Here is a 27,675-nt window from a genome sequence, read left to right as displayed (position 1 = left end):
GTTTTTATGTCTCCTTAAACTCTTCTTGCTTGGGCAATTTTTCAGATTGTCCTTATTTTTGATTACCTTGACAATTTTGAGTGCTGGGCAGGTATTCTGTAGAATGTTCTCTATTGAGGGCGGCGCCTGTGGTTCAGTGAGTAGGGCACCGGCCCCATATACCGAGGGTGGCGGGTTCAAACCCAGCCCGGGCCAAACTGCAACAACAAAAAAATAGTTGGGCGTTGTGCAGGCATCTGTACTCCTAGCTGCTTGAGAGGCTGAGGCAAGAGAATCACATAAGCCCAAGAGCTGGAGGTTGCTGTTAGCCGTGTGACGCCACGGCACTCTACCAAGGACAGTAAAGTGAGACTCTGTCTCTACAAAAAAAAAAAAAACAAAAGAATGTTCTCTATTGAAATTTGTCTGATTTTGTTTCCTGTTTAGATTTGAGCTATTTATGGGTTTGGGGGTGATAAAGCACCATTATCATTATTGCATTGTATCAAGGGAGCATGCTAGCAACATGACTCATCACTTTGATATTGACTTTGATCATCTAACTGATACAGTGCTTGTCAGATTTCTCTACCATAAACAGTCTTTTCTCCTTTTCCCATGTTATACTCTTTGAAGGAAATCACTACACATCTTACACTTAAGGAGAAGGGGTTTTTGCTTCCTTCACAGTGAAGTATCAGCATAAATCCTTTGATATTCTTCAGGGGAGATTTAGGAATTTGTTTTTCTGGGGTTTTTTGTTTGTTTGTTTTTGCAGGTTTTTTTTGCCGGAGCCAGATTTGAACTCTCTACCTCTGGTATATGGGGCCAGCACCCTACTCCTTGAGCCACAGGCACTGCCCAGGAATTTGTTTTTCAATTTAATTTTTTGTTTTGAGACAGAGTCTCACTGTATCGCCCTCAGTAGCGTGCTGTAAAATCACAGCTCACAGCAACCGCCAACTCTTGGACTCAAACGATTCTCTTGTCTCAGCCTGCCAAGTAGCTGGGCCTACAGCCGCTCACCACAACACCCGGTTGCAGTTGTCATTGTTGCTTTAGCAGGCCCAGGCTGGGCTCGAACCCACCAGCCTAAGTGTATGTGGCTGGTGCCATAACCAGTTCTATGGGCATCGAGCCTCCATTTACTTTTTTTTTTTTTTGAAACAGAGTCTCACTTTGTTACCCCCAGTAGAGTGCTTTGGCGTCATAGCTCACAGCTCCCTCAAACTCCTAGGCTCAAGAGATACTCTTGCCTCAGCCTCCCAAGTAGCTGGGACTACAGGCGCCTGTCACATCGCCTGGCTATTTTTTTTTTTTTTTTTTTTGTAGAGACAGAGTCTCACTGTACCGCCCTCGGGTAGAGTGCTGTGGCGTCACAAGGCTCACAGCAACCTCTAACTCTTGGGCTTACGCGATTCTCTTGCCTCAGCCTCCTGAGCAGCTGGGACTACAGGCGCCCGCCACAACGCCTGGCTATTTTTTTGTTGCAGTTTGGCCGGGGCTGGGTTTGAACCCGCCACCCTTGGCATATGGGGCCGGCGCCCTACTCACTGAGCCACAGGCGCTGCCCTCGCTTGGCTATTTTTAAATATGGGGGGTCTTGATCTTGCTCAGGCTGGTCTTGAGCCTGTGAGCTCAGGCAATCCATCCATCTGCCTCAGCCTCCCAGAGGGCTAGGATTACAGGCGTGAGGGTGCCCAACCTAATTTATTTATTTTTTTTTTTGAGACAGAGTCTTACTTAGTTGCCCTCCATAGAGTGCTGTGGCGTTATAGCTCACAGCAACCTCAAACTCTTGGGCTCAAGTGACTCTCTTGCCTCAGCCTCACGAGTAGCTGGGACTACAGGCGCCTGCCACGACGCCTGGTTATTTTTAGAGACCTGTTAGCTCAGGCAATCCACCTGCCTTGGCCTCCCAGGGTGCTAATTTTTCTTTTAATCATCATAGCATATGTACACAACTTTTTTTTTTTTTTGAGACAGAGCCTCAAGCTGTTGCCCTGGGTAGAGTGCTGTAGCATCACAGCTCACAGCAACCTCCAACTCCTGGGCTCAAGTGATTCTCCTGCCTCTGCCTCCAAAGTAGCTGGGACTACAGGCACCCGCCACAAACCAAAGCTATTTTTTGGTTGTAGCCATCATTGCTTTTTGGCAGGCCTGGGCTGGATTAGAACCCACCAGCTCAGGTGTCTGTGGCTGGTGCCTTAGCTGCTTGAGCCACAGGCGCCGAGCCATATGCACACAATTTTAAACAATATTACGATATAGCTACAACTTTTTAAACAAAATTTTAAGCAAATTCAGTAGTCCTTTGCTTCATCTCCAGTTAGTCTCCATCTGTACTCATTGCTCAGTGCCCCAAGTATGCTGATCTAAGGATGTTCCCAGAATGCGCCACACTCCCCCAGACATTGAAGTATTTGATCTTGGGGATTTGCTCACTCTAGAATAGCTGCCCTGATGCCCTTCTCTTGCCAGGATCAGGCACCCCCCACCCTTCTCTTTTTCTTGGCAGACAGGAACAAGTGTCTCTTGCACACCACCTCCTGGTATGGGGCCTGGCACAATTTTTGGCTCCTGTTAAAATAAACTGAAAGAAAGAGGCCGTTATAAAACATTTCTCCACTCCGGGCGGCGCCTGTGGCTCAGTCGGTAAGGCGCCGGCCCCATATACTGAGGGCGGCGGGTTCAAACCCAGCCCCAGCCAAACTGCAACCAAAAAATAGCTGGGCGTTGTGGCGGGCGCCTGTAGTCCCAGCTACTCGGGAGGCAAGAGAATCGCTTAAGCCCAGGAGTTGGAGGTTGCTGTGAGCTGTGTGATGCCATGGCACTCTACCGAGGGCCATAAAGTGAGACTCTGTCTCTACAAAAAAAAAAAAAAAACATTTCTCCACTCCATTTTCTCTCCTCTCACTTGCTTGGTTCCCTTCCAGATGTAGCCAAACCTATCTGAAATTCTCAAAAACTGTCTCCTCCCTGTTAAAGTCACCCCTTCTCTCATTTAGGGAATGTCAGAGCCTCACCCAGGTCCTTTTTTTTTTCTTTCTTTTTTTTATTAAATCATAGCTGTGTACATCAATACCATCATGGGGCACCATACACTTGGTTCATAGACCATTTGACACATTTTCATCACATTAGTTGACATAGCCCTCCTGGCATTTTCTTACTTTGCTAAGACATTTACATTCCACATTTACCAAGCCTCACATATACCCTTGTAAGATGCACCACAGGTGTGATCCTTTCAATGCCCCTCCCTCCACCCACCTCCCCCTTCCCCCTATTCTTAGGTTGTAACTGGGTTATAGCTTCATGTGAAGGTCCTAAATTAGTTTCATAGTAGGGGTGAGTACGTTGGATACTTTTTCTTCCATTCTCGAGATACTTTACTGAGAAGAATATGTTCCAGCTCCATCCATGTAAACATGAAAGAGGTAAAGTCTCCATCTTTCTTCAAGGCTGCATAGTATTCCATGGTGTACATATACCCAGGTCCTTTTTCATCCCCCCAATCCCCCTAGGGCTGTAGTCCAGTAGCCCTACTTGTCTGGATGGGAAATGAGGGCATCCTCAGGTCAGGGTCCTCTAACAAGGTTCATACATCCCTACAGTTATGAAATGATCTCCCAAGAGACACAGGACACAAACGCATTTTAAGGGAATCACTTTCCAGAGCCTCAACAAAATGGTAGGTCCCCTTCCCACCTTTCCTGCTCCTGCTCCACAAAGAAAATCTCACCCCTCACACCAGTCTCTCACAATGGGGAAACCTCACCAAACCCCCCAACCTAGGGTGCATTGCTGGCAGTGGTGCCAGGGGGTGTAAAAATCTCCAGAGGTTCCAGCAAAGACATCACTTGAAGTATTGGCTTTGTTTCCTACAAAGAGAATAATGACCAGGTAACAAGTCCTTTGCACATCAAATACTTTTCAGTTCTTTAATTTGAATAAAATTTTAGTACATAATTAGGTTTCAGCTATCTGAAAAAAAGAAATCACTAGTGGAGAGACTTTGAGGAGTGAGCCTGCTCTCCATTTGGCTGATCAATAAAGGACCCTTGCTTAATTTGGACTTCTTGTGCTGGCATTTCTCTATTCCGCTCCCTTTGAATATAACATTTGGAGGTCCCAGTGAGATTCGTCAGTCAGAGGGTCGGCCTCCCTGTGTAGCCCCCGTTCCCCAGGGCAGGAATTATAAGGGAGGTGCCCCTGGGACATTCCAGGGCCCCATAATTCCCTGAAATCCTCCTTAGGGCTTAGGAGGGACTCCTTCCAAAAAAGAAATCACTAATATTTTTGGCATATGATTTCTTTTTTTTTTTTTTTGAGACAGGGTCTCACTGTTGCCCTGGGTAGATTGCCATGGGGTTACAGCTCACAGCCAACTCAAACTCTTTGGGCTTAAGAGTATTTCTTGCCTCAGCCTCCCAAGTAGCTGGGACTACAGGCACCCGCCAAGATGCCTGGCTATTTATACCATAGCTTGTTAATCCATTCCTAGGTTGGTGTGCATTTAGGTTGTTTCCACCTTTTAGCCATTGTAAATTAATCTGCAACAGTCTAGTACAAATGTCCTTATGATGGTCTTTTTTTTTTTTTTTGTCTGACTCTATTGCCCTGGGATTGAGTGCCATGGTGTCATAGCTCACAATAACTTCAAACTCTTGGGCTCAAGTAGTCCTTTTGTCTCAGTCTCCTGAGTAGCTGGGACTGCAGGCACCACAACCCCTGGCTAGCTTTTCTATTTTTTTTTTTTTTTTCTTTTTGAGACAGAGTCTTAAGCTGTCACCCTGGGTAGAGTGCCATGGAGTCATATCTCACAGCAACCTTCAACTCTTAGGTTCAAGCAATCCTCGTGACTCATTTTTTTCTATTATTAGTAGAGACAGGGTCTCGCTTTTGCTCAGACTGGTCTTGAACTCGTGAGCTCAAGCAATCCACCCACCTCAGCCTCCCAGAGTGCTAGGATTACAGGCATGAGCCACTGCGCCTGGCCTAGTTTTTCTTTTCTTTTTCTTTTTTTGCAGTTTTTGGCCGGAGCCAGGTTTGAGCCCGCCACCTCTGGTATATGGGGCCAGCGCCCTACTCCTTTGAACCATAGGCACCGCCCTAGTTTTTCTATTTTTAGTAGAGACAGGGTCTTATTCTTGCTCAGGCTTGGTCTGGAACTCTTGAGCTCAGGCAATCCACCTGCCTTAGCCTCCCAGGGTGCTAGAATTATATGCGTAAGCTACGTCCTCAGCCTTGTTTTGAGACAGTCTCTCTCTGTTGCCCCAGCTAGTGTCATCATCATAGCTCACTGCAACCTCAAACTCCTGGGCTCAAGCAATCCTCCTGCCTCAGCCGCCCAAGTAGCTGAAAGTACAGGTGTGCACCATGACGCCCGGCTAATTTTTTTATTTTGGGGAGTTGGGGCGGGATTTCCCTCTTGTTCAGGCTGGTTTTGAACTCCTGAGCTCAAAGGATCCTCCTGCCTCAGCCTCCTAGAGTGCCGGGATTACAGGTGTGAGCCACCTTGAGTGATCAGGGCCAAGTTTTTTAATCCTAGCAAATGTTCTAGCTAGAAGTTGCAGCAGAAGATCTGGCAGGTGGGCAGGAATAAGACCCAACCCACTCTTAGGAGGTAACTTTCCCAGCATTTGCAGCCAGAATTGCAAGTCCTTGGCTGAGAAATAGGTGACTCACCAGCTCCCCAGCTTGTCTCCTCCCTCCTCCTCTTGCTGACAAGACTGTCCCTAAACCAGCTCAGAGAGAGGGACCTACGTAAGGTGTCTGCACCCATGAGGCCAGAAAGGAATGGCCTGTCTCAGGCCAAGTCAGGCCTTTTGCTCATGCCCCTTAGACATCTCTCCCATTCCTGTATTTATACCTTTCTTATCTGCAAAAATGATTACACAGGATTATCAAATTTATAGCTACAATAAAACTATTACTACTTTTTGGAGACAATTTCTCACTCTGTTGCCTGAGCTGGAGTACAGTGGTGGTGGTGTCATAGCTCACAGCAACCTCAAACTCTCAGACTCAATGATCCTCCTGCCTCAGCCTTCCAATAGCTGGGACTATAGGTGTGTGACACCGCACCCGGGTAACTTTACTATTATTTTTGGAGACAAAGCAGGTGGTGTCTCACTTTTTGCTCAGGCTAGTCTCAACCTCCTAACCATAAGCAATCCTCTGGCCTTGGCCTCCCAAAGTGCCTGGATTACAGGTGTGAGCTGAAAACTATTATTAAAACCTAGGTATAAGAGCTTTCTCTTCCCCTAAGCGGCCTGAGGTGATCTATGAAAATGGTTCGCTATTCACTTGACCCAGAAAACCCCACAAAGTCATGCAAGTCAAGAGGCTCAAATCTTCGTGTTCACTTTAAGAACACACGTGAAACTGCCCAGGCCATCAAGGGTATGCATATAGGAAAAGCCACCAAGTATCTGAAGGATGTCACCTTAAAGAAACAATGTGTACCATTCCGACTTTATAATGGTGGAGTTGGTAGGTGTGCCCAGGCCAAACAGTGGGGCTGGACACAGGGTCAGTGGCCCAAAAAGAGTGCTGAATTTTTGCTGCATATGCTTAAAAATGCAGAGAGTAATGCTGAACTTAAGGGTTTAGATGTAGATTCTCTGGTCATTGAGCATATCCAAGTGAACAAAGCACCCAAGATGCGTCGCCGAACTTACAGAGCTCATGGTTGCATGAACCCATACATGAGTTCCCCCTGCCACATTGAGATGATCCTTACTGAAAAGGAACAGATTGTTCCCAAACCAGAAGAAGAGGTAGCACAGAAGAAAAAGAGATCCCAGAAGAAACTGAAGAAACAAAAACTTATGGCACGGGAAGAGATGCAACATAAAATAAATGCAAATAACAGTAAAAGGAAAAAAAAAAAAAACTAGGTATAAGAAAAGAGTACTGTAAAAAAAAAAAAAAAGGGCACTTGTATGTATGTGTGTGTTTAGTACTTTTGTCCCAGAAACTTGGGCTGAGGCATCTTCCCTAGGATCCCTGAATCTCAGATTGCTAGCAACAGAAAGATTTTCAGAAATAAACACACTTCACCTGTCATTTTACAGAACTCAGATGGAAGAAGTGATCTTGCAGGAGTCACACAGGTAGTGACCTAAAGAACTGGGAACACTGGGGCAGGTCTTCTGATGTCCAGGTCTTTTAAAATCCTCTGTCTTGGGCGGCGCCTGTGGCTGAAAGGAGTAGGGTGCCGGCTCCGTATACCGAAGGTGGCGGGTTCAAACCCAGCTCTGGCCTAAAACTGCAACAACAACAACAACAACAAAAAAAATCCTCTGCCTTAGGCTGGGTGAGATGGCTCACACCTGTAATCCTCTCACTCTGGGAGGCCGAGGTAGGTGGATTGCCTGAGCTCACAGGTTCGAGACTAGCCTGAGCAAAAGGGAGACACCCACCCCCAATCTCTACTAAAAATAGAAAAACTGAGGCAAGAGGATCCTTTGAGCCCGAGAGTTGGGGGTTGCTGTGAGTTATGATGCTACAGCACTCTACCCAGGGCAAAAGCTTGAGACTCTGACTCAAAAAAAAAAAAAAAAATCCTCTGCCTTTTTCAGGACAGAAAAAGGAACAGTTTTTGGACTTTCCAGGGGGATACAAAGGCTGGAAAACATTTAACAATCTCTTTTACTTGCTAGATGAATAAACTTATGTGGATATACTTGAGAGGTCTTTGAGGTTTGGGAGCTATAATTGGGGGATTAATGGCATCCCCAGACATTCCAGTATAGGGAATGTATGATGTAGACATTGGGTGCAGAAATGGATACAGAGGATCCTACTATTTTTCTATAGTCAAGATTTTATTTTATTTTTGCAGTTTTTGACTGGGGCTGGGTTTGAACCCACCACATCCAGCATATGGGGCCAGCACTCTACCACCCTATAGTCAAGATTTTAGTAGTTAACACAGCAACTTTCTAGCTGTTGTCCTTTCCTTTTGACAGGCGAAAAGGAAGGGGAAAGGGAAAAGAAAATATCAAGGAGACTTGCCCCTGTAGCTCAGCAGTTAGGGCGCTGGCCACATACACTGGGGCTGGCAGGTTCGAACACGGCCCGGGCCTGCTAAACAACAACTACAACAAAAAAAATAGCTGGGTGTTGTGGCAGGCACCTGTTGTCCCAGCTACTCGGGAGGCTGAGGCAAAAGAATCGCTTAAGCCCAAGAGTTTGAGGTTGCTGTGAGCTGTGACGCCAAGGCACCCTACTGAGGGTAACAAAGTGAAACTCTGTCTCAAAAATAAAGAAAAAGAAAATATCAAGGAACTTAAGCCTTTTTCCAAGAGATTTAGAGATTTGTTTTGGATTCATAGATTTTTATGCCACCAACTCATTGAGAAGTAGGATTATCTCTTCTCTTTAATATATACTGTCCCCTTTCTATCCCAACTCTCTCTTTTCCCAAAACTCAGGCATGGCTGACTCCCTGTGTGAAGGTGTTTTCAACGATCTTTATATAGACTGAGATGAAAGACTGACTTGGAGATCAGAGAAAGGATTCTGGGCCTGTGGCACTCCAGTGTGGCTGCAATAAAGGGACAAAATTAGCATCAGGCTATACTTCACTTGCTCTCTAAGTGACCTTCCTAGGGCTATCTGGGAGATCTTGTCTCAGTCTGCAAACTCCTTCTAGGGTAAGGTCAGTGGGTGGCCCAGAACAGCATTTGCAAATAGGTAATTACATGCTTTTGATGATGATGAAGATAATATTAGGTACTTTGGGGATTTATACAAATGGGGAATAGCGGGCGGCACCTGTGGCTCAGTGATCAGGGTGCCGGCCCCATATACCGAGGGTGGCAGGTTCAAAACCCGGCCCCGACTGAATTGCAACAAAAAAAAATAGCCGGGCGTTGTGGCGGGCGCCTGTAGTCCCAGCTACTCGGGAGGCTGAGGCAGGAGAATTGCCTAAGCCCAGGAGTTGGAGGTTTCTGTGAGCTGTGTGAGGCCACGGCACTCTACCAAGGGCCATAAAGTGAGACTCTGTCTCTACAAAAAAAAAAAAAAAAAAACAAATGGGGAATAGCCCTTGAAGAGCCTCTCCAGCTAGCTTCTCAACACCCCCAGTTCCTATAGCACAGGAGAGTGAAGGTATTCAAACACTGCCTCAGGCTGAGGCTAAGGGAAGCTCTCAGGTGAAAGGGAATACAGTACATTCCTGCCTGCTGTGTTCATGCTTGAGTTTCTCTGCCTCTGTATGATCTGTATATAGAGCATGGGTTTGAATTGTGCAGGTCCACTAATATGTGGATTTTTTTTTTTTTTTTTTGAGACAGAGTTTCACTTTGTCACCCTCAATAGAGTACTATGGCATCACAGCTCATAGCAACCTCCAACTCTTGGGCTTAAGCGATTCTCTTTTTTTTCTTTTTTGAGAAAGAGCCTCAAGCCGTCACCCTGGGTAGAGAGCCATGGCATCACAGCTCACAGCAACTTCCAACTCCCGGGCTCAAGCGATTCTACTGCCTCCACCTCCCAAGTAGCTGGAACTAGAGGTGCCCACCACAATGCCCGGTTACTTTTTGGTTGCAGCCATCATTGTAGTTTGGCAGGCCCGGGCTGGATTTGAACCCGCCAGCTCAGGTGTGTGTGGCTGGCACCTTAGCCACTTGAGCCACAGGCACTGAGCCTTAAATGATTCTCTTGCCTCAGCATCCTGAGTAGCTGGGACTCCAGGTACCTGCCATAACGCCAGCTATTTTTAGAGACCGGGGTCTCACTCTTGCTTAGGCTGTTCTTGAACCTGTGAACTCAGGCAATCCACCCACCTTGGCCTCCACATTGCTGGGATTACAGGGGTGAGCCACCACACTCAGCCTATATGTGGATTTTTTTTTTTTTTTGAGAGAGAGAGAGCCTCAAGCCCTGGGTAGAGTGCCGCGAGCTCACAGCAACCTCCAACTCCTGGGCTCAAGTGAGTAGCTGGGACTACAGGTGCCCGCCACAATGCCCAGCTATTTTTTGTTTGCAGCCATCATTGTTGTTTGGCATGCCTGGGCTGGATTCGAACCCACTAGCTCAGGTGTATGTGGCTAGGGCCTTAGCCTCTTGAGCCACAGGCGCTGAGCCTATATGTGGATTTTTTTAAACAAAAGTTACACCCCTGGGTGGCACCTGTGGGTCAGTGAGTAGGGCATCGGTTTCATATACCAAGAGTGGTGGGTTTGAACCCTGCCCTGGCCAATCTGCAACAAAAAATAGCCCAGTGTTGTGGCAGGCACCTGTAGTCCCAGCTACTCAGGAGGCTGAGACAAGAGAATCACCTAAGCCCAAGAGCTGGAGGTTGCTGTGAGCTGTGATGCCACAGCACTCTACCGAGGGTGACAAAGTGAAACTCTTCTTTTGTGTGTGTGTGTGTGTGTGGTTTTTGGCCAGGGCTGGGTTTGAACCCCCACCTCCGGCATATGGGACCAGCACCCTACTCCTTGAGCCACAGGCGCCACCCGTGAAACTCTTAAAAAAAACAAAACAAAAACAAGTTACACTCTTATGCGTGTCCCTCCTACCTTCTCTTCCACCTCCTCCACTTCTACCTCTGCCGCTGCAAGACAGCAAGACAGACTTCCTCTTCCTTGGCCTATAAGACCTTTAAGATCCACTTCCACTTAATGAAGGGTAAATATATTTTCCTTACGATTATCTTTTCTTTTCTTCTTTTTGTTTTTGTGTTTTGAAACAGAGTCTCTCTTAAAGTGCCATGACCTCAGCCTAGCTGACATTAACCTCAAACTCTTGAGCTCAAATGATCCTCCTGCCTTGGCCTCTGGACTAAGACTACTGGCATGGGCCACCACAGCTGGCTAATTTTCCTATTTTAGTAGAAATAGGGGACTCGCATTGCTCAGTCTGGTCTTGAACTCCTGAGCTCAAGCAATCCTCCTGCCTCAGCCTCCCAGAGTGCTAGGGTTACAGACATGAGCCACCATGCCAGTTCCTTGCAATTTTCTTAATATTTTATTTTCTGTGGCTTACTTTATTGTAACAATACAGTATATGATACATATACAAAACATGTGTTAATCAATTATTGATGTTATCAGTAAGACTTCCAGTCAATAGTCAGCTATTACCTTTGGGGGAGTCAAAAGTTAAATGTGGATTTTAAAAATATATATATGTGGGGCGGCGCCTGTGGCTCAGTGAGTAGGGCGCCGGCCCCATATGCAGAGGGTGGCGGGTTCAAACCCAGCCCCGGCCAAACTGCAACAGAAAAATAACCGGGCATTGTGGCGTGCGCCTGTAGTCCCAGCTGCTCGGGAGGCTGAGGCAAGAGAATCCTGTAAGCCCAAGAGTTAGAGGTTGCTGTGAGCTGTGTGACGCCACGGCACTCTACCCGAGGGCGGTACAGTGAGACTCTGTCTCTACCGAAAAAAAAATATATATATATGTGGATTTTTGACTGCAGGGGTGTCAGTGCCCCTAATCTCTGCATTGTTCAAGGGTCAACAACACTAATAAAATTATTTCAGCGTTTTATTTTTTTTATTTTTATTTTTTTTTGTAGAGACAGAGTCTCACTTTACTGCCCCCGGTAGAGTGCCGTGGCGTCGTCACACGGCTCACAGCAACCTCCAGCTCTTGGGCTTATGTGATTCTCCTGCCTCAGCCTCTCGAGCAGCTGGGACTACAGGCGCCCGCCACAAGGCCCGGCTATTTTTTTGTTGCAGTTTGGCCGGGGCTGGGCTTGAACCCACCACCCTCGGTATATGGGGCCGGCGCCCTACTCACTGAGCCACAGGCGCCGCCCTATTTCAGCGTTTTAAATATTCATACATACATATGTACATTTTTTGTTTTAAATTGAAAAAGGTTTCATTGGAACATTTGTTTAACTTGAGCATGTGATATGTTCTGCAACTTGCTTCTTCCTCCTAACAATAAATCCTGGATGTCTGTCTCTTCTTGATATTCTTATTTGGCGGTTCTTTGTCTTTGTACTTGTGTGGTTCTTTTGAGTGTCAGCTTTGCCTGCTCTTCCTCCTCCCAGTGTTTTGAGATTGCCTGGCCTCGCCGGGCTTAGGGAGGGTCGGGCCAGTGGGCTGGGTCCCAGGCCGCTCGGGACATGCAGATGAGGTGGGCAGGGCCCTGCATATATACCCGCGGGTAGAGCTGGGACAGCGCGCCCAGCCAGGACCAGCACACTCAGCGACTGTCAGCAGAATCTGCTTCCTCGAGCGCAGCGGAGCCTGGTCCGGGGCTGGCCCCTCTGCTGCTCCTGGAGCGGGCCATGCCACCGCGGGAGCTGAATGAGGCCGAGCCGCCCCCGCTCCGGGCCCCGACCCCTCCTCCGCGGCGGCGTAGCGCGTCCCCGGAGCTGGGCATCAAGTGCGTGCTGGTGGGCGACGGGGCGGTGGGCAAGAGCAGCCTCATCGTCAGCTACACTTGCAATGGGTACCCCGCGCGCTACCGGCCCACAGCGCTGGACACCTTCTCCGGTACGTTTAACGGCCTCGGCGGCCGCGTGGCTAAGCATAAGGTTGTGCTCTGGGTATACCAGGCGCGCGTCGCGGCGGGAGGGCACGGAAGACCCCGGGTAGGAGGCGGGACCGGCCCTCGAGGTGGCGCTGGCGAGGCCTAGTGGGATCCAGGACGCTCTTCCTAACTCAGTGTCTCCCTGCAGTGCAAGTCCTGGTGGATGGAGCCCCTGTGCGCATTGAGCTCTGGGACACAGCTGGGCAGGTGAGAAGCTGGGAGCATCCTCTATTGGTCTTGGGGGAGGTAGATTGAAGTCTGGGAGGACCCCACATGGAGCAGAAATGGAGAAGGCCTTGGGCTCTTGGAGTCTCAGGCCCCAGCCCTTGGTGAGAAGTGAATTCCTGTTCCATGTGGCAGGGAATAATCCTACTAACACCTGGCCTTCCCACCCCAGGAGGACTTTGACCGCCTTCGCTCCCTCTGCTACCCTGATACCGATGTCTTCTTGGCATGCTTCAGTGTGGTGCAGCCCAGCTCCTTCCAAAACATCACAGAGAAATGGCTGCCAGAGATCCGTACTCACAACCCCCAGGCACCTGTGCTGCTGGTGGGCACCCAGGCAGACCTGAGGGACGATGTCAATGTACTGATTCAGCTGGACCAGGGGGGTCGGGAGGGCCCTGTGCCCCAACCCCAGGCTCAGGGTCTGGCCGAGAAGATCCGGGCCTGCTGCTACCTTGAGTGCTCAGCCTTGACACAGAAGAACTTAAAGGAGGTGTTTGACTCTGCCATTCTCAGTGCCATTGAGCACAAAGCCCGCCTGGAGAAGAAACTGAATGCCAAAGGTGTGCGCACCCTTTCTCGCTGCCGCTGGAAGAAATTCTTCTGCTTTGTTTGAGCAGCTATGGTAACATAGCCAGTAGTAGGCCGGAGGCCAGAGACTTCTGGAACCTGGGGCATGGGGCCTTTGAGGGGGCTACTGGCAAGGCCTGGCCATCCCATAGAATTCAGTTCCCTTCTGAACACTGTGGGCACATGGGCCTCTAACTGCCTACTCTTATGTGCTAGGGTGAGCCTAGGGCCTGGAAGAGAGAAGGCTCTGATTTGGATTTCTCCAGTCAGGGCTCGCAGAGAAAACCCAGCACTTTGATTTTCATAGGATGGACCTAACAAGATCATCCACCTCTGAGGAGTTTGAGATCCAATTCCCAGTTTCTTATCATGGGCCCTTGGGTCAGCCTGGCTAAATTAGGATCCCTCGTGTTGTGGTCACCACCTCCTCCTTGGCACAGAGGTGGAGAAGAGCCTGGGGAACACTGGGGCATCTTGAAGGTAGAAGGTGTTCAGCCCTGATTTAGAAATGGTTTGGATGGAGTGGGTAAGACAGAGGCCAGTGGGTGTTTAAGAGAGGGAACAGAAAGTGAGGCCTGGGCCTGGAAGGAGGAAGACAGGAGGGGAAGAGCAGGGAAGTGGGCCAGCTGAGGAACAGGCTGACACCTGGGCTGCCTTCCACCCCCAAGGCCGGGCCAGCTGGTCCCTGGGAAGAACTGGGTCTCGAGGCTCCCTAGGTACTGCCCAAACTGGCTGGGCCAGGAGTAGGGCAGGAAGTGAGAGTCAAGACCAGCAAAGGGAGGGGGAGGAGCTGCAAATTAGAGCCTAAAGGAGGAAGGGATTAGGAGTCATCCTTTCCTCAAGATCACACAGCTAAGAAGGTAGTGCAGTGCAGACTCTCCAAATAAAACCTTAAGTTTGTGAAGCTGCTGTCTTTGTCATTTCCTGGAGCGGTCGCTGCACCCTCAGAACCCTGGTCAGGGGCCAACTGCCTGTACAGACAGGGTGGGTACCAAAGGACTGAGGCTAGGTTGAAGGGTGGGGCTGGACTGGGAGAGCAGTATGATGGGAACTGGATGGGGGGGGCAGGTGTGGGCTCCCCACTTGGGGCTTTGCTGGTTCCCAGGAGAGCTAGCGTGGGAAGCAGCCTAGAAACGGGTTTCCCCAGGTGTCAGCGCCAGCACTGCTTTCCCATGACCTCACCAGGCAGGTGGGGCCCCTCCTCTCTCCTTTCTGGAGCACTACTCAGCCCTGGGACTCGGGCAATCCCCAGCCGCCTAACCTTTCTGCTCCCATCCTTCTGACAGTCCATGGGGCTTAGGATATCAGGTTGGGGGACCTCTCCCTCCAGTGCACAGCCTGAACCTCAACCACTGGCCAGTCTGGGCACCTCAGCACTTAAGTCAGCAGTTCTCAACCTGTGGGTCGTGACCCACAGGAACTGTATTAAAATCTCAGGGCATTAGGAAGGTTGAGAACCACTGACCTAAGTGAAGGTCAGGGTGCTGGTTGTAAACAATGTAAAAAGGTTTGGCCCCAGAAATCCTGTGCAACTGTGGTTCATTGGGAGAGGACTTGGAGAGGAATGAGGATCCAAAGAACATTTGCTGGAATTGAAGCTTAAAGGAACTTTTTTCTTTCTTTTAGAGACAGAGTCTCACTTTGTCACCCTTGGTAGAGTGCTGTGGCATCACAGCTCACAGCAACCTCCAGCTCTTGGGCTTAGGTGATTCTCTTGCTTCAGCCTCCCTAGTTGCTGGGACTACAGGTGCCTACCACAATGCCCAGCTATAAAGGAACTTTTTTTTTGAGACAAGAGTCTCATACTGCTGCCCTGGGTAGAGTGCTGAGGATTATAGCTCACAGCAACCTCAAACTCCTGGGCTCGCGAGATCCTCTTTGCCTCAATTTTTCTTTTTCTTTTTTTTTTTTTTGTAGAGAGAGTCTCACTTTACCGCCTTCTGTAGAGTGCCATGATGTCACAGGACTCACAGCAACCTCCAGCTCTTGGGCTTCCGCAATTCTCCTGCCTCAGCCTCCTGAGCAACTGGGACTACAGGCGCCCGCCACAACGCCCGGCTATTTTTTGGTTGCAGTTCAGCCGGGGCTGGGTTTGAACCCGCCACCCTCAGTATATGGGGCCGGCGCCCTACTCACTGAGCCACGGGCGCCACCCTCAATTTTTCTTTTTATACTAGGGATGGGGTCTTGCTCTTGGCTTAGATTGGTCTCGAACTTCGTAGCTCAGGGGATTCACTTGGCTAGGATTACAGGAGTGAGCCACCATGCCTGGCCTAGCTTAAAGGAACTTTAAGGGCATGTTAGGGTAAAACAGAACAATTTATTTTACCATAAGGAAATTGAGGGCCAGAGAAGAAAAGATAATATTTCAAGTGAGCTGTTATTGTCATTTTTGTTTTTTGAGACAGAGTCTCACTTTGTCACCCTTGGTAGAGTGCGATGATGTCACAGCTCACAGCAATCTCAAACTCTTAGGCTTAAGCGATTCTCTTGCCTCAGCCTCCCAAGTGGCTGGGACTACAGGCGCCTACTACAACACCTGGCTATTTTTAGAGACGGGGTCTTGCTCTTGCTCAGCAGTGTGTGTGTGTGTGTGTGTGTGAGAGAGAGAGAGAGAAAGAGAGAGAGAGAAAGACCTGTGAGCTCAAGCAATCCACCCACCTCAGCCTCCCAAAGTGCTGGGATTACAGGCAGTGAGCCATGGCACCCAGACCGAGATAATATTGTCATGTAGTTGTAAGAGCACTTTGTAAACTAGAGTTGGGCACATGGATATGTGTTATTCCTACAGAGAGGTATTTCTTTCTTTCTTTTTTTTTTTTTTTTTTTGAGACAGAGTCTCAAGCTTTTGCCCTGGGTAGAGTGTGATGGCATCACAGCTCTTGGGCTTAAGCGATTCTCCTGCCTCAGCCTCCCAAATAGCTGGGACTACAGGTGCCCGCCACACGCCCAGCTATTTTTTGGTTGTAGTTGTCATTGTTGTTTGGCAGGCCCAGGCTGGATTCAAACCTGCCAGCTCTGATGTATGTGGCTGGCACCCTAGGTATTTCTAAGGCACACCTGGCACACCTGCTAGGCAACTGCTGGGCCAGGTGAGCACTCATGCTTATCCCAGCCCACCTTTGGGGCCAGCTTCCTCGGTAGGAAGCTACAGCTCTATGTGTGTGTGTGTGAGAAAGACCATGGTCCAGGGATAGAAACCCTAGCCAAGTGAAACCTCAGATAATCTCCAAGTTTAGCTTAAGCCAACCAGCACCTCTCTTCCAACACTCCAGCCTCCTTTTGTCCTTTTCTTTTCTTTCTTTTTTTTTTTTTTTTGAGAAAGAGTCTCACTATGTCACCCTCGGTAGAGTGCTATGGCTTCACAGCTCACAGAAACCTCAAATTCCTGGGCTCACATGATTCTCTTTCCTCAGCTTCCCTAGTAGCTGGGACTACAGACACCTACCACAACACCTGGCTATTTCTTTTGTTTAGCAGGCCCGGGCTGGGTTTGAACCCATCAGTCTGTGTGAATGTGGCTAGCGCCCTAACCACTAAGCTACGGGTGCCGAGCCCTCCTTTTGTCCCTTGACCTGTCATGTGGAGGTGCTAAACTGCATATTATATAGCCAGGTCAGTCGTGAGGGTCTCCTACTTCAGGACCACAGCCTGCTCATACTTCAGTCCAGCCTAATACAAGCCCCTCTAGGACAGAGAGCCAGGTTCAAGTTCAGACTTTGACACCAACTATGACCATAGGCAAATAATTTCCCTTCTCTATGCCTCAGTTTCTTCATTTGCAAAATGAAGGACTCAGGAGAGCTGAGGCACTCTAGCAGGGCAACGGAGTGACATTCTGTCTAAAAAAAAAACCAAAGGAATACTTATTATATAAATTGGATTAAATATATTTCTTGGAGCGATGCCTGTCGCTCAGTGAGTAGGGCACCAGCCTCATATACCGAGGGCGGTGGGTTCAAACCTGGCCCCGGCCAAACTGCAACAACCACAACGATAAATAAATAAATAAATAAATTTATTATTATTATTTTTTGAGACAGAGACTCAAGCTGTCATCCTGGTTAGAGTGGTAGAGTGCTGTGGCATCACAGCTCACAGCAACCTCCAATTCCTGGGCTCAAGTGATTTTCCTGCCTCTGCCTCCCAAGTAGCTGGGACTACAGGCGCCCGCCACAATGCCTGGCTATTTTTTGGTTGCAGTTCAGCCGGGGCTGGGTTTGAACCCGCCACCCTCGGTATATGGGGCCGGCGCCCTACTCACTGAGCCACAGGTGCCATCCTATTTATTAATTTTTCTTTTTTTTTTTTGGCCGGGGCTGGGTTTGAACCCACCACCTCCGGCATATGGGACCAGTGCCCTCCTCCTTGAGCCACAGGCGCTGACCTATTTATTAATTTTTTAGACAGAGTCTTACTTTGTTGCCCTTGGTAGAGTGCTCTGGCATCACAGCTCAAACCAACCTCAAACTCTTGGTCTCAAGTGATTCTCTTGCCTCAACCTCCCAAGTATGCAGGACTACAAAAGCCCACCACAATGCTCGGCTATTTTTTGGTTGCAGCCATCATTGTTGTTTGGCGGGCCCTGGCTGGATTAGAACCCACCAGCTCAAGCGTATGTGGCTGGTGCCTTAGCCACTTGAGCCACAGGTGCCAAGCCAATGCTCAGCTATTTTTTAGAGATGAGGTCTCGCTCTTACTCAGGCTGATCTCAAACATGAGCTCATGCAATCCACCTACCTTGGCCTCCCAGAATGTGAGGATTATAGGCATGAGCCACTGTGCCTATTTTGTTTTTGAGATCTACTCTCACTCTGTTACCCAGACTAGAGTGTCGTGGTAACAGCCTAGCTCACAGCCACGTCAAATTCCTGAGTTCAAGTAATTTTCCTGCCTCAGCCTCCCAAGTAGCTGGAAGTACCAGCACCTGACACCACGTCTGGCTAATGTTTCAATTTTTAGTAGCGATGGAGTCTCAGTCTTGCTCAGGTTGGTTTGGAACTCTTGAGCTCAAGAGATCCTCCCAGCTCAGCCTCCCAGAGTACTAGGATTACAGTCATGAGCCACTCCACTCAACTCTAATTTAAAATTTTGACAATGTTTTTCCAAGTTGTTATAAACTCTGACCATGAGGCTGTAACTACATGTGCGTGTCTGCTTACTATTCTACCCTGACCTTAATATCTTTCACTAGATCCCCATTTGGGGGCATATAGTTCATTTTCCTTTAACCTTGAATGACATGTAAATGACACTCTATGTATAATTGATTATTTTTTCTTCACTGTGCTGTTGACCGTCAACAGAAGAAACGTTCTTCATCTTTGGCTTGGAAACTGGGCCCCCATATAATCCTAAGTAGATCTTATGAGGAAACGTGTGTGTGTGTGTGTGTGTGTGTGAGAGAGAGAGAGAGAGACTGTGGGGGGGTCTTTTTCTGCTGAAGCATGACTAACAGATTGTGGGTGTTCAATAAATACTAAATGATGACAAAGTATGGTTAGGTGTGTGTTCATGTACCTTTCCCTGTGTCCCTGCTTTTGCTCTTATGTATTTAAAATGGATGTTTGTGTAAAAACTCTAAATACAGGGCGGCTCCTGTGGCTCAGTCGGTAAGGCGCCGGCCCCATATACCGAGGGTGGCGGGTTCAAACCCGGCCCCGGCTGAACTGCAACCAAAAAATAGCTGGGCGTTGTGGCGGGCGCCTGTAGTCCCAGCTACTTGGGAGGCTGAGGCAAGAGAATCACTTAAGCCTGGGAGTTGGAGGTTGCTGTGAGCTGTGTGATGCCATGGCACTCTACCGAGGGCCATAAAGTGAGACTCTGTCTCTACAAAAAATAAAATAAAAAAAAAAAACTCTAAATACAATAGTTCTATATATGCATATGTACGTCTGTAAATGCAGTGTATATCTTTATGCAAGATGTGTATATGTCTGTGTATTCACATCACACCTCTTGAAGTGTGTAGTGTACACAATTGTATATCTGTATCTGGGTGTGTATGTTGGTCTCTGTGCCTTTGTATGTATACCTAGGTTGGGCCTCATTTCTTGGGGTCCCGTGTCTATGTGTCTGTGTGTGTCTGTGCTCCATTCTGTGTGGATCGTGTGAGGTCTCATGGGCATCTTTGTGCTGGATGTGCATGCTGGGCCTAGGCTGGTCTGAGTGTGAGTGTAAGTGTGTGGTGTGTGTACACCCCAAGGAGCTGTGTCCTTGCTTTTCCCTAGGAGCATAATCGTGCCCAGGGCAAAGGTGATGCACCTCCCTGAGCTCCCTATTCTCCTGGGAACCAGCTCCAGAGAGTGAGACTGAGAGTAGACTGCGTCAGAAGTACCAGCCCCTTTTGCAACCAACCCAGGCCCCAGGCAGTAACTGTGGTTCTCACAGGTCAGACCTGCCCACAGTGCCTCAACTGCCAGGAAACCTGGCTCCCAGGAGAGCTGTGCTGTCAGTGGAGAGCTGTGCTGTCAGTGCCCTCCTTGGGCCTGCGCCAGATCCCTGAAGAGTAGAACCCAGACAAGGGGCCACATTAGACACCTTGTGGCAACCGGGGGGAATGACTTCCTAGACCTGGCTAGTGCTACTTTCTGCCCTGTATGGAGCAACACTTAGGCAGTCTTAGATCCTCCACTATAACCCTCCATCCTTACAACTGAACTAAAAGAAAGACCAGACAGCTTTTATTAGCTCCATTTTCAGAGAAGGAGACTGAAGCACAAAGCAACATGGCCAAGGTTAAAGCAGAGCTAGGCCTTGTTCCTGGGTTTCCTGACCCTAGGCCCAGTCCTCTTCCCCGTGTTCCACAGGCATGTGCTGCCCCCCAGAAATAGTTCTCTTATAGGACAGGGTTGGGAAGCATGGTTCCTAGAACAGACTAGGTTGTCCTAGCCTGAGTGGTGAGGAAAAGGGAGACAAGGCTGGGTGTGGGGACAGTGAGGACAGACGTCACCACTGAACTGTCCTGCCCTCCCCAGTAAATGTTCTCAAGGCTTTCTCTACTAACAGAAGCTGCTGAAGCACACATTTGTCGCATAACTGGAATGACCATGGAATTCTGTCAGATTCAATGTTTTGGTCACTCTCCCCATATCATAACCCCTCTCGAAAGTGGACTCATTAACCCTCACCTGTGCCAATGTCTCTCTCTTCCTGAGTGTCCAGATGACTCCCTGGCCCCTCAGCAGTGAGGGACAGCAGGAGAGCTGTTGGGCCCAGTGTGGACATGAGAGTTCCCTGGGACAACTTGGAGCTGACAGAAAGGCATTGGCACAGACCCCACCAAGGGATACCTGAACCATGTTGGCTTCCTCCCTCATCTGCATTCTCTGTGGCTGTGTTCCTGCTTCTGCCTATCTTTCTTCCCTCCTAATACCCTGAACCAGCAAACAGAGTCTGTCCCTACAGGTCACCCTCCAGGGACTGTTAGATCACTCCCCTCATGAAACAGAGGACCCTTAATTCCTGAGACTGTATGCATTCCTGTACTTCCCTCAACCCCACCCAATGCCAACAGACCACGTGCTCTGTTGACCACCACCCCTCACAGGGCCTTGGAGATAGCCTCCTGTTCCAATCCCATCCTGACTTGGGCAAATGACGGCCTTTCTCCTTGTCTGAGTTTCTCCAAATTGTGAAGTGGGGCTAATACTCTGCCCCTCCCTAGCTCCCAGGGGACCCACAGGGATAAGCAAGATAATAGCCAGGAACTGATTTGAAAGAAACTATCTGTTGAGAGCCAAATAAGAGGTATCAGTGCTGGCTGTGTTTACATGGGCGTGGACCTTCTGTTCCCAGCCTTCTGGGGCTCAGGACCAGCCCTGACAGCTTCTTGGCTTGTGGTTCTTTTGTCCCACTTCCAGAGAAAGGACAGAAACTGAAGCCAGGAGCTTGGTCCTCTGGAGATGAGACTTGCAGAGCACAGGGTGTGGGACTCTAAGAAACTGACCTTCTGGCCTGGTTATGTCTCCATCCACTGGCTGTGTGACCTTGGGCTAATCATTGCCCCTCTCTGAGCCTCAACTTCTCAGCTCTGACAGCCTCTCCCACCTCTGTATTCAGGGGTCCCTAGAGCCTGTAATTGGAGACCAAGACCATGGTTTGGGGATGGAAAGGATCATGTTATCTAGCCCGGCTCCTTTGTTTTTCATAGACTACTATGGGTCCCCTCTTTGGGAGACACAGACTAATCTGCTGGTTAATCCAAGGGCCAATTTAATTCATAAACTGGCTGAAAAGGGGATCATGTGGAAGAAGGTAAGTGAGTCAGAAAATCACCTGGGAGGACAACCCCAAGTGAGTTAGTGGATCAACAATGTAACCTTTTTACTCCATCAGTGGTTTTTGTTTTTGAGATAGGAACTCACTCTACTGCACAGGCTGGAGTGAATTATATGATCATAAACTCACTGTCTTCTTCCGCCTCCCAAGATTCTGTCTTCATCTCTGCCTTCTTCCTTCTCCTGTGGCGCATCTGCCCTAACTTCTGTTTGTCTCTCACAGTAATCTCTTGTGCTACTGTTTCACCCCTACACTGCCCACTCCCTAAACCAGGAGCTCCATTATCTCCCCCAAGCCTAGACCTCTCACTTCAGGAGTTAGGCACAGCCTCACCTGGAGGCACGGCAGTGTGAACACTCAGGGCTACCTGTAGGGCCCAAAGACCATCACACTCCTGTGTTTTGCCTCACTCCTGGCCATAATTCACGTTCCTTTTTACTTTTTATTTTTTTGCAGTTTCGGCCAGGGCCGAGCTTGAACCCACCACCCCTGGTATATGGGGCCGGTGCCCTATTCCTTGAGCCACAGGCACCTACCCCTTCTTACTTTTTAAAGCAAAATCTTGTTTTTTACTTTACACCTATGTTATCTCATAATTTATAGACTCTTTTAAGCGGTCTTAAATCCTTCCTCTGCAAGGCAAGGCATAAGAAAACAAAAGCTGATGATAAAATCAATAAAACCAGTCTCTTGGGTGGCGCCTGTGGCTCAGTGAGTAGGGCGCCGGCCCTGTATACTGAGGGTGGCAGGTTTGAACCTGGCCCTGGCCAAAACTACACCAAAAAATAGCCAGGTGTTATGGCAGGCGCCTGTAGTCCCAGCTACTTGGGAGGCAGAGGCAAGAGGATCACCTAAGCCCAAGAGTTGGAGGTTGCTGTGAGCTGTGACGCCCTAGCACTCTACTGAGGGCGACATAATGAGACTCTGTCTCAAGACAAAAAAAAAAACAGTCTCTATCTGCTGCTGGCTGGCCTCTCACCTTCTGCCTGGTTCTCCTGGTCCCTCCTCCACAATCCCTGTTTCTGCTGGTGGCATTGCCATCAAAGTCCAGAGCCTTGGAACAGCGACCTGCCCAAGTCTACACAGCTCATCTTCTTCCCTATCCCCACTGTCTTTCCCTGTCCCAGAGCTTCACATTTTGATGGTTTCTTTCTTTCCTAAATATATATATGAATATGTTTTCTTATTACAAAACCAATAAATATTCATTGGTAGAAAGTTTAGAAAATACAGGTTGGTGAGAAGAAGAAAACAAAAATCATCTGTAATTTTATCAATGAAAGATTATGTGGAAATTTGGGTAAATATACTTTTTCAGTTTTTTTATTGTTGTTGTTGTTTGTTTTTTTGAAACAGAGTCTCAAGCTGTTGCCCTTAGTAGAATGCTGTGGCATCATAGCTCACAGAAATCTCAAACTCTTGGGCTCAGGCAATTCTCTTACCTCAGCCTCTCAGTAGCTGGGACTACAGGCGCCCGCCACAACACCAGGCTATTTATTATTTTTTTATGTTTTTTGTAGAGACAGAGTCTCATGTTGTCACCCTCAGTAGAGTGCTATGGCATCACAGCTCACAGCAACCTCCAGCTCTTGGGCTTAGGCAATTCTCTTGCTTCAGCCTCCCAAGTAGCTGGGACTATAGGCGCCCGCCACAATGCCCGGCTATTTTTTTGTTGCAGTTTGGCTGGGGCTGGGTTCGAACCCACCACCCTTGGTATATGAGGCCAGCGCCCTACTCACTGAGCCACAGGCACGGCCCTATTTTTTTTTTGCAGTTTTTGGCCAGGGCCGGGTTTGAACCCGCCATCTCCGGTATGTGGTGCCGGTACCCTACTCACTAAGCTACAGGCATCGCCCTATTATTATTATTTCTTTTTTTTAGAGACAAAGTCTCTCATTCAGGCTGATCTCAGACTCCTGAGCTCAAGCAGTCCACCCACCTCGCCTTCCCAGAGTGCTAAGATTACAGGCTTGAGCCTTTGAGCCTGTCCTCTATCTCTTTCTCAATCTGTTTTCTGGGTTCTGGCTCTGCAGGAGCCACTGCAGGTGGGGCAAGAGAGGAAGCTCTCCTTCTGAGAACCTGTGAGAAGGTTTAGGTTACCCCTGTCTCCACCCCACACTGGGATTCCGGATTTAGAGCTCCAAGGTGGTCCTATAGACAACAATGGGAGGGGAGGGGATAACTTAAAAATGCCTTCCCAGGCTTTAGTCTCACTGTGGTTGGGTGGGGGAAGGAGTCTTGTGCAATACAGCAAATGGCTACTCATTCAAGGCTGTTTGTTTAAGTGGGCAGGGATGGGTTTGGGAGAAACAACCTAGATCTTTGTGAGTGTTTATTTGAAATGTTGGGACCAATAAAGTTTGGAGACAATTCCCTAATATGGGGAAGGTAGGATGAGCTATAAAGGATAAGATGATGAGGGTCCCAAAGTTGAATGCCTAGAGGTCTCGGGCAAGCACCCAACCTGGGGGTGGTGGAGGCAGGCTGGGTGGGGGCTGTGAATGATTTAGTGCCAACCCAGCTAAGGAGAACCCCAAACTCAGTGCCTGAATTTCCAGGTTCCCCAAGTTTTCACAAGATGCTAGCAATATGGATTTTTTTTTTTTTTTGAGATAATCTTACTTTGCCGTCCTCAGTAGAGTCCTGTAGTGTCATAGCTCACAGCAACCTCAAACTCGTAGGCTCAAGGGATTCTCTTGCTTCAGCTCCCGAGTAGCTGGGACTACAGGCGCCTGCCATAATGCCCAGCTATTTTTAGAGATGGGGGTCTCGCTCTTGCTCAGGCTGGTCTCAAACCTGTGAGTTCAGGCAACCCACCTGTCTCGGCCTCCCAGAGTGCTAGGATTACAGGTGTGAGCCATTGCACCTGACCTAATACGGAATTTTTAAAAATGAAGTTCCTGGCTCAGCGCCTGTGGCTCAGGCAGCTAAGGCACCAGCCGCATACACCTGAGCTGGTGGGTTCGAATCCAGCCCGGGCCCGCCAAACAATGATGGCTGCAACCAAAAACAAAACAAAAAATAGCCAGACGTTGTGGCAGGCGCCTGTAATCCCAGCTACTTGGGAGGTGGAGGCAAGAGAATCGCTTGAGCCCAGGAGTTGGAAGTTTCTGTGAGCTGTGATGCCACAGCACTCTACCCAGGGTGACAGCTTGAGGTTCTGTCTCAAAAAAAAAAAGTTCCCTGACTTTTTTTTTTTTTTTGGAGACAGAGTTTTTTGTTCTTGTTTTTTTTTGGCCAGGTCTGGGTTTGAACCCACCACCTCTGGCATATGGTACCGGCGCCCTACTCCTTGAGCCACAGGCGCCGCCCTGGAGACAGAGTTTTACTTTGTCGCTCTCAGTAGAGTGCTGTGGTGTCACAGCTCACAGCAACCTCTAGCTCTTGGGCTTAGACGATTCTCTTGCCTCAGCTTCCCAAGTAGCTGGGATTACTGGCGCCCGCCACAAGGCCCAGCTATTTTTTTGTTGGGGTTTGGTGGGGCCGGGTTCAAACCTGCCATTCTCAGTGTATGGGGCTGGCGCCCTACTCACTGAGCCATAGGCACCGCCTAAAGTTCCCTGACTTTTGAAATGCTGTTAAGTAAAGAAGCTAAACCACTGTGTACAATTGCTGGCTGCCAGTGTGCAACCTAAACTGCACATCTGCTATGTACTTCACGCCTGTTACCCAATTAACTTGGTGTTGCTTCCTCCCTGTCTCTCTTCCTGTGGTGTGACCTCCATCGACATGGCCTGCTTATCTGTCCACTCCTTCAAGTTTGGATCATTTCTTTCCCTGTTCACTTGCCCTCCAGCTATGCCTTCTAGGCACCAACCCCCCAGTTGCCCCCTCACTGGTTTCAAACTGAACAGCTTGCTGTTCCCAAACATAACGAGTCATTTAATCTCCACTGCCCAGCTCACTATAATTTTGCTATGCCTGGAACACTACTACTCATTTCATTTTTTTCTATTTTTTTATTGTGCTAAAATACACATAACATAAAATTTATTATGTTTGGCCGGGTGCACTGGCTAACACCTGTAATCCCAGCACTCTGGGAGTGCTGAGGTGAGTGGATCACCTGAGCTCAGGAGTTGGAGACCAGCCTGAGCAAGAGCAAGACCCCATCTCTACTAAAAATAGAAAACTAGCCGGGAGTTGTGGCAGGTGCCTGTAGTCCCAGCTACTTAGGCAAGAGGATCGTTTGAGCCCAGGGGTTTAAGGTTGCTGTGAGCTATGACGCCATAGCACTCTGCCTAGGGCAAAAGAGTAAAACTGTCTCAAAAATTTTTTTTTACTATCTTAACTATTTTAAGGGTACATTTCAGTGGCATTAAGTACATTCACACTGTTGTGCAGCCATCACAACCATCCATCTCCAGAACCTTTCTATCTTGCAAAACTGAAACTATGCTCATTCAACAATAATTCCCTATTTCTCCTTTCCCCAGCAACTCTATAATTTTGACTATTCTGAGCACTTCGTAGAGTGTTTGTCTTCAAGATTCATCCATGTTGTAGCAGATGTTCCTTTCTTTTTAAGGCTGAATAATACTCCATTGTGTGTATGTACAACTCTAGATACTTGGGTTGCTTTCACATTTTAGTTACTGTGAATAATGCTGCTGTGTACATGGGTGTGTGAATATCTCTTCGAGACCTTTGCTCATCTCATTTTATTTCTCCCCCCTGAAGCCATTTTTCAACATTCTCACTTTTCCTGGCTTGGCCAGCCTCTGGGGATCACTGGTCCCTGCTCTGAGAAGTCTGGTCCAGATGAGGGCAGGCACACTAACACAGTCCATCTGTATGCAGCAGAGCTGTGTAGAGCACGAGTGAATGGAGAGGGCAGCAATGGATTTTGGCTGGAGAACCAGAGGAATCTTTCTAAGCTGGAACCCAAGTAAAGTAGGGGCTTTTCAGGGGTGAAGGTGTATTTGAGGTGGAGGCTACTCTGCCTGTGAAAAGCATCCTGGGGCAATCACTGGGAGAAGGAGCAGTTTGGGGACCAAATTGTTTTGGTGCAGTATCTGCATCTCTGCTGCCTGCACTCGAGTGTAAGCTCCACACCTGCCACCTGAGGCAGGACTCCCCTCCAACCCTTGCAGGATTTAACTACTGCCCAGCAGTAGCAAGAGTGCCCCCTAGTGGCCCTTGTGATCTCCTGTGGCTAGAGGTGACCCCGTGGTGCCCTCTGTGCCTCTCAGCAGCTGTTATGGGTGAGTGCACTTTGCCTGGCATCCTCACTTGCTCTCTATCCCTCCCTTTGGTGATGTACACTTTGAGCTGGCAAACGCTTATTAAGCACTCACTCTGTGTTGATCACTGTTCTAGATACTGGGATAGTTTGAATCATTGATCATACCAGCCCTGGAGGGCTTACAGAGAACCGAAGGATAATGGCGTTTGTTCCCAGGGCTGAGGGGACCAGAGGAAGGAGTCTGTTTTGAGCCTCAAAGGACAGATGAGTGAAAGACAAAGTAGGGGGTTAGAAGGAAATATATGGTGTCCTGTGAAATAGAAAGGAATGATCCCCACCCCTAGCCATTTAGTCAACATCTACTTAAAAAACTACCATTCACTAAGGTCATGGAGGGAGCATGAGGTGCTGGCAACTCAGAGATGACTAAGTTGCCATTTGCAGCTCTGGAAGCCACAAACTGGCAGAAGGGCAGACAAGGGAAATAAGAGGTACCCTGTGCTCAGGATCCTGTTAGCAGAAATAGGGCTGAGGAACAAGGAATATCTGCCACCTGAGGGTGTATGGGTTTTGAGCTTAGCTGAGGGATAAGAAAGGGCGGAGGTGGTCCAGGCTGAGAGCACAATAGGCACAAGACACCACAGATGTATTACTCACCTAAAGGAAGCCCATCCTAGGGTGCTAGGAAGGTTCTGCTTCTTGATTTGGTTGCTTGCTTCAGAGGCGTGTGCAGTTACAGAAATTCACTGAGCTGCACACTTATGACTTCATGTATGTACATTTGATCACTTGTACTTGTTACTGTACAGAAGCCCCCAGCCTCTTTTAAGACTAGACTGTGGAGTCATATTGTTAGGTTTGGAATCCAGTCCTCTTATCCCAGCCCTGGGACCTTAGGGGCTCAACCTCACTGAGTCAGCTTCCTCACCTGT

General features: G+C 48.6%; 1 protein-coding gene and 1 pseudogene across 2 annotated transcripts; both read left to right on the top strand.

Annotated features, from left to right (window-relative positions):
* Positions 1 to 6,237: 6,237 nt before the first annotated feature.
* LOC128589027 (60S ribosomal protein L17-like) lies at positions 6,238 to 6,820 on the top strand (annotated as a pseudogene). The gene has a single exon (XR_008380832.1). The product of XR_008380832.1 is annotated as a 60S ribosomal protein L17-like (transcript).
* A 5,320-nt stretch (positions 6,821 to 12,140) lies between these two features.
* Positions 12,141 to 14,182, top strand: RHOV (ras homolog family member V). Its single transcript, XM_053595891.1, has 3 exons — positions 12,141 to 12,446; positions 12,632 to 12,690; positions 12,881 to 14,182. Exons 1-3 carry the CDS (start codon positions 12,239 to 12,241, stop codon positions 13,322 to 13,324), a joined length of 711 nt encoding a protein of 236 aa, XP_053451866.1. The 5' UTR covers positions 12,141 to 12,238; the 3' UTR covers positions 13,325 to 14,182.
* Positions 14,183 to 27,675: the final 13,493 nt, after the last annotated feature.

Source organism: Nycticebus coucang, chromosome 6 (genome assembly GCF_027406575.1).
Source record: "Nycticebus coucang isolate mNycCou1 chromosome 6, mNycCou1.pri, whole genome shotgun sequence".
Lineage (NCBI taxonomy): Eukaryota > Metazoa > Chordata > Mammalia > Primates > Lorisidae > Nycticebus > Nycticebus coucang.
Note: the sequence above shows the minus strand (reverse complement) of the source record. Positions and strands in the feature narration are given on the sequence as shown.

Bases quoted from the DNA above. Each gene is read 5' to 3' on its own strand.
- RHOV (XM_053595891.1), top strand. From the start codon at position 12,239: ATGCCACCGCGGGAGCTGAATGAGGCCGAGCCGCCCCCGCTCCGGGCC. The intron at 12,447-12,631 runs GTACGTTTAACG...GTCTCCCTGCAG, and splicing joins AGCGCTGGACACCTTCTCCG to TGCAAGTCCTGGTGGATGGA. The intron at 12,691-12,880 runs GTGAGAAGCTGG...TTCCCACCCCAG, and splicing joins TCTGGGACACAGCTGGGCAG to GAGGACTTTGACCGCCTTCG.